The sequence below is a fragment of the Mustelus asterias genome, unplaced genomic scaffold (genome assembly GCF_964213995.1).
Source record: "Mustelus asterias unplaced genomic scaffold, sMusAst1.hap1.1 HAP1_SCAFFOLD_2319, whole genome shotgun sequence".
Classification (NCBI taxonomy): Eukaryota; Metazoa; Chordata; class Chondrichthyes; order Carcharhiniformes; family Triakidae; genus Mustelus; species Mustelus asterias.
The window spans coordinates 47,674-59,000 of record NW_027592264.1 but is presented as its reverse complement, the minus strand read 5'-3'; the positions used below and the strand labels follow the sequence as shown (position 1 = coordinate 59,000).

At 44.1% G+C, this 11,327-nt stretch overlaps 2 protein-coding genes across 2 annotated transcripts in view; one reads left to right on the top strand and one right to left on the bottom strand.

Moving 5' to 3' along the window:
* Positions 1 to 187: 187 nt before the first annotated feature.
* On the top strand, positions 188 to 1,392 carry LOC144489574 (uncharacterized). The gene has a single exon (XM_078207430.1). The coding sequence runs from the start codon at positions 270 to 272 to the stop codon at positions 1,206 to 1,208; it is 939 nt and encodes a 312-aa protein (XP_078063556.1). The 5' UTR covers positions 188 to 269; the 3' UTR covers positions 1,209 to 1,392.
* Positions 1,393 to 7,270: 5,878 nt separating this feature from the next.
* The window catches only part of LOC144489573 (uncharacterized), a 41,594-nt gene continuing 37,537 nt past the window's right edge, over positions 7,271 to 11,327 (bottom strand). Inside the window, exons 3-4 of the mRNA XM_078207429.1 lie at positions 10,089 to 10,134; positions 7,271 to 8,091 (exon numbers count right to left, since the gene is read on the bottom strand). Coding sequence (XP_078063555.1) covers positions 7,394 to 8,091; positions 10,089 to 10,134 — 744 coding nt within the window. The 3' untranslated portion in view covers positions 7,271 to 7,393. The remainder of the gene's footprint in view (positions 8,092 to 10,088; positions 10,135 to 11,327) is intronic.

The following is an 11,327-nucleotide window of genomic DNA, read 5'->3' as shown; positions in this document are numbered from 1 at the left end:
TATCATCAACCTTACACTGTGGAAGGAGGAGAATGTCTGTTCTGTCTGTGGGAAAAGATTTCAAACATCACTGTGACTGGAAAAGCACCGAGACACACACACCCGAATGAGAGTGTTCCAGTGAACTGACTGGAAGGAGCTTCAACCAGTAACACAGCCTGATAAAACATCACACTATTCACAGCGAGGAGAAACTGTACATGTGTTCTGTGTGTGGATGAAGCTTCAACTGATCGTGCAACCTGGAGAGACACAAGGACACCAGCACCATGGAGAAACCGTGGAAATGTGGGGACTGTGGGAAGGGATTTAATTATCCATCCCGGCTGGAATATCATCGATGCACTCACACTGGAGTCAACATCACACACAGGCCACTGAAATGTGGGGACTGTGGTAAAGTGATCAGATCCCCATCAGATCTGGAAACTCATCGACGTGGTCACATTGGCGAGAGACCATTCACTTGCTTCAAGTGTGGGAAGGGATTTGCTCGGACATCCACCCTGCTGAGACACCAGCGTGTTTACACTGGGGCGAGGCCGTTCACCTGCTCCCAATGTGGCATGGGATTCACTCAGTCATCTCACCTCACTGTACATCAGCAAGTTCACACTGGGGAGAGACCATTTAGCTGCTCTGTGTGTGGGAAGGGATTCACCAGTTTAACTAATCTCACATCTCATCAGCTTGTTCACACTGATAAGAGACTTTTTAAATGTTCGGACTGTGGTAAGAGCTTCAAAAGCACAAGGAATCTACGGAGACACCAATACATTCACTCTAGTCAGAGCCCATTCTCCTGTTCTGTGTGCAGTAAGGGATTCACTCGATCATTCAGTCTCCTGCGACACCAGCGAGTTCATACCGAGGAGAGACCGTTCCCTTGCACTAAATGTGGAAAGCGATTCAGTCGGTCGTGCAGCTTGCAGAGACATCAACAAATTCACTCTGCGGAGAACCCATTCATCTGTTTCATCTGTGGTAAGGGATTCACTCAGTCAGCTCTCCTCCTGAGACACCAGCGTGTTCACTCTACAGAGAGGCCTTTCATCTGCTCTGAGTGTGGGATAGGATTCATTCAGTCATTCCAACTGCTGAGACACCAGCGAATTCACACTGGAGAGAGGCCGTTCATCTGCTCCCAGTGTGGGAAGGGATTTACTCAGTCCTATCACCTACTGAGACACCAGCGAGTTCACGAGTGACTGCAGGGTTGGATTCTGCTATTATTGCTCCTGTTAATCACATCCGGGACTGGACTATGTTCATTCTGACAGGGCTCATTCTTTTCATGATGTTAATAATTCCTGTGACTGCACTGGAGTTAATATTTTCTTATAGTGTTAAGTCTAACAGCGTTTTGACAGTGTGTGTTGGGTAAAAGTTTAAAGTTTCAAAGTTTATTTATTGTTGATTTCCCCAAGAAAAGAGACAAATTGATGTCCTTGTTGTGATATGAAGTTGAGGAAATATACATACGAACAAGTAACCAGGATGTAAAGCAGCAAGTGACTGAAGTGTTACTGGGGAGCACTTTGGGATCAATGACCATAATTCGATTAGTTTTAACATAGTTATGGAAAAGGATAGGTCTGGTCCACAAGTTAAAGTTCTAAATTGGGGCTTGGCCAATTTTGATGGGATTGTACAGGAACTTTCACAAGCTGATTGGGGAAGGCTGTTCACAGGTCAAGGAACGTCTGGAATGTGGGATGCTTTCAGAAGCGAGATAGCGAGAGTTCAGGACCAGCACATTCCTATTAGTATAAAGGACAAGACCGCCAGGAGAAGGAAACACTCGAAGACGAGAGATACTGAGATTCTGGTCAATAAAAAGAAGGAAGCATATGTCAGGTACAGGCAGCTGGGGCCAAGTGAACCCCTTGAGGAGTATCGGGAGTGCAGAAGTCCACTTAAAATGGAAATCAGGAAGGCAAAAAGGGAACAGGAGATAGCTTTGGCAGATAAGGTAAAAGAAAATCCAAAGAGATTCTACAAGTATATTAAGGGCAAAAGAGTAACTAGGGAGAGAATAGGCCCCTTAAAGATCAACAAGGTCATTTATGTGTGAAGCCACAGGAGATGGGTGAGATCCTAATGGAATATTTCTCATCAGTATTTACCCTGAAGAAAGACATGAAAACTTGGGAATTCAGGGATGTAAATAGTGATGTCTTCAATGGCGCCCACATTACAGAAGACAAGGTGCTGGAAGTTTTAAAACACATAAAGGTAGATAAATCTCAAGGACCTGATCAAGCGCATCCCAGGACATTGTGGGAAGCTGGGGAAAAAATTGTGGCGCCCCCTAGCGTATATATTTGTATCATCAACAACCACGGGTGAGGTGCCAGAAGACTGGAGAGAGGCAAATGTTACAGCTATTTGAGAAAGGCAGCAGGGAAAAGCCAGGGAACTACAGACCGGTGAACCTAACGTCAGTGGTGGGTAAGTTGTTGGACGGTAGTCTGAGAGACAGGATCTACATGCATTTGGAAAGACAAAGGCTGATTACGGATTGTCAGCATCGCTTTGTGCACGGGAAATTGTGTCTTAAAAATTTAACAGAGCTTTTTGAAAGGGTGACCAAAAACAAATAGATGAGGACGGTGCAGTAGATGTTGTCTACATGGACTTCAGCAAGGCCTTCGACAAGGTACCTATGGTAGACTGGCCAGTTAAGGTTAGATCACATGGGATCCATGGAGAACTAGCCAGACTTATAAATGGACCTACCTTGCACTAAATTGATCTTTCTCTACACCCTCGCTATGACTAACACTACATTCTGCACTCTCTCGTTTCCTTCTCTATGAATGGTATACTTTGTACAGCGTGCAAGAAACAATACTTTTCACTGTATACTAATACATGTGATAATAATAAATCAAATCAAAAATTGAATACAAAATTGGCTTGCTGGTAGAAGACAGAAGGTGGTGGTAGAGGGTTGCTTTTCAAACTGGAATTAGAGCTGGAGATGGATGGTCAGTTCCCTCTGTCCGGGGCTGGGGGATTCACACTCATTTCCCTCAGGCACTCCTTCTCACTGCAGTTTTACAGGAGAAAGTCCCCACTTCAATCCTGCCTGCAAACTTTGTGTTTAAAATTGTAACTGAGGAGGAATTAACAGTGAGATTAGTTTCACGTTGAACAGGATGAGAGTTACTGTTGTGTCCTTCTTAAAACTCCTTCTTCATCTTTAAACAGGTAACGGTAAGTCAGAGAAAACTATCCACAGTGACCCCAAAACTAGACACTGCAAATCCCACCTCAAAACGGTGAATATTTTCCCAAACTCAAAGCAGGTGAACAGCCCCTCCCCAATGTGAACGAGGTATACAGTGAGTTGAAATGATCCCCTGAACCCAGTCTCTCATCAGTGTTAAAACCTTGATGAGACATTAGTAATCCACAATTTTGGGGTGGCACGGTGACACAATGGTTAGCACTGCTGCCACATAGCGCCAGGGATCTGGGTTTAATTCTGCCCATTGCGTCTGTCTGTGTGGAGTTTGCACATTCTCCCCATGTGTGCATGGGTTTCCTCCGGGTGCTCCAGTTTCCTCCCGCAGTCCAAAGATGTGCAGGTTTGTTTGATTAGCCATGCTAAATTGGCCCGAGTGTCAGGGGAATTAGCAGGATAAATATGTGGGGTGTGGGGAATAGGGCCTGGGCGGGATTGTGGTCAGACTCAATGGGCCAAATGGCCTCCTTCTGCAATGTAAAGATTCTATAAAACTTTTATAGCAGCTCCCACAGTCTGGGCATTTTTAAGGTCTCTTCTACTCAGTATGAAACTGGGGGTGTTTACAGGGTGGGTGAGTGAATCCCTTCTGTTAGGGTCCTGGACCCGGAGCCCCTAAATTACATTCGGAAGCCAGGCTAGACCCCAGCAATTTTTTTATTTTGGCATAAATGTGAGGATAGGATGCTTCTGACGAGGAGAAATTCCACTGACAAATTAGGGATCTTTCATAGTAAAGCTAACTTTATTTAATATCACAGTTTAAATATAACTCTAACAAATGAATCAGCTTAATCATTAACAGTTGAACAACATTTAAAAATGCAAAGAAACAATCTTAATTTCTAACTTATCACTATTTCAGTTCCAAATAAGCAACATTACTCTTATAGTTGTAAGTGCCACTTTAAATATAGTTAGTAACCATAAATATAGTTGAGTGTAGATAGTCTTAAAGCTTTCAGAAAGACAACAAGTCTCAGAGCAGCTTGTAGAAACCCTCTATCTTCAAACGATTAGAACTGCAAAAGCTTCTTCCTGCAAAGACCCACTATCACATGACCTGTCAATCAAATCTAGAAATCCCAGAGGAATGTCTTGTTTAAACAAAAGCCCATCAGCTCTATCAAAGTAACTGATTCCCAGCTTTCACAACCCTTGAGAGACACAGACACACCAGATACCTGCAGAATAAAGCTGGATTTTTAAACATTCCCCCTCAGCAGAAAAACATACACCCACTGCAATACTATCATCACGCTTCTCACACTTGAAGCAGATAAATGACCTCTCCCCAGTTTAAACCCACTGGTGTCTAACAAGCTGAGAAGACTGAATGATCCCTTGCCGTACTCAGAGCAGGTAAAGGGCATTTCCCCAGTGTGGTTTCCAGCTCTGACGGTTAATTGAATATCTCTTTATACTCTCCACATTTCCATGGTTTCTGCCAACTGTGACTGTGGTTATCAATGGTGCTGATTTCTTCCATGTTCAAAACTTTCTACTTTTCAGGTTATGATAAATTCTGTGGCTACATCCAAGCCTGATCTGATGTTTTGTGAGAGTTTCCTGGCCACAAATCCTCTAAGACTGACTATATTAACATTATCTCAGGATTACTCCCAGTGCCATGTACTATTCAGAGTCGAAACAGCAGGATATATTGGGTGAATACCTGGCTGAAAAGATGATGTGAGAGGCAGGGTTTCAGATTCCTGGGACATTGCGACTGGTTCTGGGGAAGGTGGGACCAGTACAAACTGGACAGGGCCAGGACTGATGTGCTTGGGGGGTTGGGGGTGTACTTGTTGAGTCATTGAGAAGGTTTAAACTAAAATGGCAGGGAGATGGAAACCTATGTAAGGATTCAGAGCAGAGGGTACCAAGAACAAGAGAAAAAGACAGCAAGAAGAATAAGAAAAGTGATAGGCAGAGAATTGAGAGCCAGAATCAGATACGGACACAGTAAAAAATGGTAGGAACTGGACAACAAATGTTAAAAGGACTAGCCTGAAGGTTTTGTACATGAACGCTTGGAGCATTCAAAATAAAATGGATGAATTTGTTGCACAGTTAGATGTAAAGGGGTATAATACAGTTGGGACTACAGAGACATAGCTCCAAGGTGACCAAGGATGGGAACTAAACATTGAGGGCTATTCAGTGTTTAGGAAGGACAGACATAAACAAAAACATGGTGGAGTTGCATTGTTAATTAAGGATGATATGTGGAATATGTATGGGTCAAGTTAAGCCACACCAAGGGGCAAAAAACATTTGTGGGTGTGGTATACAGACTACCAAATTAATGGTAATGTTGGGAAAAGCATTAGACAGGAAATCAGAGATGCATGTGTTAAATAAATATCTGTGATTATAGGTGACTTTAATCTGCATACAGATTGGGTGATCAAATTAATCACATTACAATAGAGGAGGAATTTTTGGAGTGGTCTTCTGGCCCAATACTTTTGAGGAGCTAAGGGAGCATGCCATCTTGAACTGGGTATTGTGCAATGAGAAAGGATTGACAATCTAGTTGTGAGAGAACCCTTGGGGATGAGCAACCATAATATGATAGAATTCTTTGTCAAAGTGGATAATGATGTAGTTGATTCTGACACCAGAGTCCTGAATTTCAGTAAAGGTAACTATAATGGATTGAGGCATGAATTGGCTATGATGGACTGGGAAACATGACTGAAAGGAAGGACAGTGGACAGACAATGTTAAAGTTTATTAGTCACAAGTAAGGCTGACATTAACACTGCAATGAAGTTACTGTGAAATTCCCCTCGTCGCCACAGTCCGGCGCCTGTTCGGGTCAATGCATCTAACAACACGTCTTTCAGAATTTGGGAGGAAACCGGAGCACCCGGAGGAAACCCACGTGGACACGGGGAGAACATGCAAACTCCACAGAGACAGTGACCCAAGCCAGGAATTGAACCCGGCAGCATTGCGAACCACTATGCCACTGTGCCACCCACGGTAGGCATTTAAGGAACAAGTAGGTGAACTTAAAGTTGTTTACTCCTATTTGGCACAAGAGTGGAAAAGGAACTGTAGCCAAACCATTGCTTCCAAGGGAAATTAGAGAGAGCATTAGATTCCAAGAAGAAGCATAAAAATTGGCAAGAAAAAGCAAAAGACCTGAGGATTGGGAGCAGTTTACAATACAGCAAAGGAGGACCAAGGAATTGGTTCAGAAGGAGAAATTAGAATATGAAAGTAAGCTAGTGGGGAACATAAAAACTGAGTGTAAAAGGTTCTATAGGTATGTAAAGAGAAAAAGGTTGACAAAACGAATGTAGGCCCTTTACAGTCAGAAACAGGAGAATTCATAACGGGGAATAAAGAAGTGGCTGAGGAACTAAATTCGTACTTTGCTTCTGAATTCACAAAAGAATATCCCATGATTCAAAAAGGGAGGAAGCGAGAAAATGGGGAACTATAGACTACTGAGCCTAATGTAGGTAGTAGGGAAGTTGCTAGGGTCAGCATAACCAAAGTCTTATACAGCTGCAACATGTTTTCCCAATTCTTATACTCAGCGTCTCGACCGATTTAAGACCAGCATGCGATTCGCCCTCTTGACCACTTTGTCCACCTGAGTTGCCACGTTCAGGGTACTGTGGATCTGCACACTTAAATCCCTCTGTACGCCAACATTTCTAAGGACTCTAGCATTTACTGTATACTTTCCTTCTGCAGTAGACCTTCCAAATTACATCACCTCACGTTTGTCTGTGTTAAATTCCATCTAGTAAGAAGTCTCACAACACCAGGTTAAAGTCCAACAGGTTTATTTGGTAGCAAAAGCCATAAGCTTTCGGAGCACTGCTCCTCGAAGGATTTCAGGAAGGAAGTAGATTTGGCTCTTGGGGCTAAAGGTATCAAGGGATATGGATGAGGAGGGGTGGGGGAGAAGAGGCAGGATCAGGATATTGATTTTGATGATCAGCCATGATAATAATGAATGGTGGAGCAGGCTTGAAGGGCCGAATGGCCTATTCCTGATTCTATTTTCTATGCATGTTTCTATGTAACAGAGCTGGGGTTATTTTTCAATTCAGCAGAAATAGACTCAAATGAATGTGGTTCAGTCTGAATATGAAAAACAGCAAAATCCAATCACAATAATTACTTATGAATTCGCTGATGTGTCAGCAGAGTGGACGACTGACTGAATCCCTTCCCACACACACAGCAGATGAATGGCTTCTCTCCAGTGTGAATTCGTTGGTGTCTCAGCAGATTGGCTGAGTGAGTAAATCCCTTCCCACACTGGGAACAGACGAATGGCCTCTCCCCAGTGTGAACTCGCTGGTGTTTTGCTAGGTTGGATGACTCCTTGAATTTCTTCCCACACACAGAGCAGGTGAATGGTCTGGCCTCAGTGTGAATTCGCCGGTGTTTTGCTAGGTTGGCTGACTGACTGAATCTCTTCCCACACTGGGAGCAAGTGAACGGCCTCTCCCCAGTGTGAACTCGCTTGTGTAATGCTAGGTTGAATGACTGATTGAATCCCTTCCCGCACACACAGCAGCTGAATGGTCTCTCCTTAGTGTGAATCCTTTGGTGTATACGCAAGCTGGATGACTGAATGAATCCCCTCCCGCATCGGGAGCAGGTGAATGGCCTCTCCCCAGTGTGACGGCGTCGATGAGTTTCCAGCTGCGATGGGTATTTGAATCCCTTCCCACAGTCCTCACATTGCCATGCCATCTCCTTGTTGTGACTGTAATTATGTTCCGAAAGGCTGGATGATTGGTTGAAGTCTTGTCCACACACACAACACGTGTACAGTTTCTCTCCACTGTGGATGGCGCTGTTTTCTTCTATATTCAAAACACAATGATATTCAGGTTACAATAACTTGGCCAACTCCATCAGGTTCTGATACCACGTTTGGTTTGCGTTTCCCCACTGCAAATCCTCCTCTTCTAAATCAAACTGATTTAAAACAGCAAAAAGGGAGTGAGAGAGAACCCACAAAAACACAAAGGCAAGTTGTGAAATTGAGCTGAATGAATCTGGTATTTTGTGGGACCGGAGTGAGGAAAGGGTAAACATAAAAGCTGCTGAATTGTCATAAAAACCCAACTGAGTCACTAAGGTCCTTCAGGGAAGGGTATGTGCCACCTGGTCTGGGTCTACACAAGAATCTGGGCACTGTGTGAGGTGACAGAGAGAAGTGGGAGAGGCAGTGGTGAAGAAGAGGGATTTCAAACATCTATAACTCGACGGGAACTTTGACAGAATCTCCCAAACTCTCAATCTCCATCACCTATAAGGACCAAGGTAGCAGGTAGATGTGAACACCATCACCTCCAAGTTCGCTTTTAACTCACACACCATCCTGACTTGTCTGACATCCAGTACTAAAAGAACAGAAAATTCTTCCATATAAATACTGGGAAGACTGAACCCATTGAGTTCAGTTCCCACTACAAATTCCACTCTCTCACCACCAAATCTACCCCTCTTCCTAGCAACTGTCTTGGGGTGAAATATTTCACCCCAAGATGAGCTTCCAGCCACATATCATCATCATCAAGACTGCCTATTTGTGACATGAAACTCAGGAGAATGAGGATATAGAGAGAGAATGGAACTGACTGAATTGCTCTGCAGAGAGTTGCCATGGATTTGAGTTGCCAAATGGATTCCTTCTATGCTGTAATTTTGCATGACTGTAACACTACATACTCTACCTCTCCTTTCCTTTTCTATGTACAGTATGCTTCGCCTGTATAGCACGCAAAAAACAATACTTTTCATTATACACTAATCCAAGAATAGAATCCCTACAGTGCAGAAGGAGGCCATTCGGCCACCGAGTCTGTACCAACCACAATCCCACCCAGGCCCTATTCCCACAACCCCACACATTTACCCTGCTAATCCCCCGACACTATGGTCAATTTATTATGGTCAATCAACCTAACCCACACATCTTTGGAACCAAAAGAGAAAATGCTGGAAAATCTCGGCAGGTCTGGCAGCATCTGTAAGGAGAGAAAAGAGCTGACATTTCGAGCCCAGATGACACTTTGTCAAAGCTAAAAAGCATAGAAAGTGGGAGATATTTATACGCAGGGTGAGGGAATGAAAGATGAGTCATAGCCACAGAAACTCCTTTGCTTCCCCTTTCCTTAAATATTACCTCTCTCCCACCCATTCTTCCTCCAACCCCCCCCCCCCCCCCCCGCCCCCCACATCTTCATCTGTCACAGCTTACCCGCTGATTTCAGCTTCTCTGCCATCAGGCCATTCACACCCTTTATTCTCTCAGAGCCATTAGCAGCCTTTTCCCCTGGTTTTTGTGGCTATGACTCATCTTTCAGTCCCTCACCCTGCAGCTTAAATATCTCCCACTTTCTATGCCTTTTAGCTTTGACAAAGGGTCATCTGGACTCGAACCGTCAGCTCTTTTCTCTCCTTACAGATGCTGCCAGACCTGCTGAGATTTTCCAGCATTTTCTCTTTTGGTTTCAGATTCCAGCATCTGCAGTAATTTGCTTTTATCCGCACATTTTTGGACAAGGGACAATAATAAATCGAATCAAATAGGTAACATTGACAAAGTGCTATATATTCCAAGACAAGAAATAGGGAATCATAAATAACATAGTATATAACATATAACTATGTTAAACATATCTCTGTCCCATACTAATTTACTGTTCATTTAAATATTAGCCCTCTCCTGGGAAACTCCCCCTTTAATTGTGAACATTGGGTAAGAGGCTATCCTATTATCCAGATAAATAAATCTGTCAAACTTAGGGAGTTAAAGGTTGTCTATGTCTTTGAGAGAGAAAGAAAAAGATACCTGGGCCTAGTCCTGCTCCTAATTCTGGTGTCCGTCTGTAACGTTTTCAGAGTCTGCAGTCTCCCAGGATTCACTTCCTTTCCCTTCAGTTGCTGCAAGTTCCCAATTTCCCCCAGAATGAGAAAAGAAATGGAAAGGGGGAAACATTGATTTCCTCCCAGATGTTGTCCAGAGGAGGGAGTTTCACTCTGAAGCTCATTGGCCAACTTCCGCGTTGTGACGTCACAATGGAGCCCAGCCTGAAGCAGCCAATAGGAATCAATCTGCTCCACGGTGACGTCCTGAGGTTCCAGTGCGCAGGCTCGGACGCTGTCTCCTCTCCACCCCCTCCCCCCCCCCCCCCCCGGAAAGAGATCCATTGATGCCCCTCTCCCGAGTTCTGGCCAATCGGGAGCCCTGGCAGACCGGAAGGACTCTTGTACTCCAGCCAATCAGTGGGTGGGCTTTGTGACATAGGAGGTTGAGCTTCACACAGACTGAACCTTCTTCCTGTGACCCACATCTGTGAGTAAAACAGTTTGTGTTGCAGATAAAGAACAGGCAGGGTGTGAGAGGTGTTCAGGAGGGAAGGGAAGAGTTCAGTGAACAGTGAAGCTGTGAGTGGGAGATGGGGAGGGAGTCTGAGCAGCTGGAAAAAGCAGAACAAAAAGGCTGATTGGGAGAATCGACCAGTGAGAGATCCAGAGGCTGTGACTCCTGGAGCTGCCTGTGGAAATGGGCTGTAGGGAAAGAGTCCAGTCCAACCTCCTGTAAAGGGAAAGGAGCTGAACCTATACCTGGGAAATTTAGAGAGTTTTGGGACTCTGTAACTGGAATTAGAGCCAAATATGTGGAGGGGGGAAATGTTTTATTTTATTTTATTTATTATTGTCACATGTATTAACATAGTGAAAAGTATTGTTTCTTGCACATTATCCAGACAAAGCATACCGTTCATAGAGAAGGAAACAAGAGAGTGCAGAATGTAGTGTTACAGTTATAGCTAGGGTGCAGAGAAAGATCAACTTCATGCAAGGTAGGTCCATTCAGAAGTCTGACAGCAGCAGGGACAAAGCTGTTCTTGTGTCGGTTGGTACGTGACCTCAGACTTTTGTATCTTTTTCCCTATGGAAGAAGGTGGAAGAGAGAATGTCCGGGGTGCGTGGGGTTCTTAATTATGCTGGCTGCTTTGCCAAGGCAGCGAGCAGTGTAATCAGAGTCAATGGATGGGAGGCTGGTTTGTGATGCTTGTAAATATTT

What these genes read in the sequence shown, in the direction of transcription:
- LOC144489574 (XM_078207430.1), top strand. Translation starts at nt 270, where the DNA reads ATGGAGAAACCGTGGAAATGTGGGGACTGTGGGAAGGGATTTAATTAT.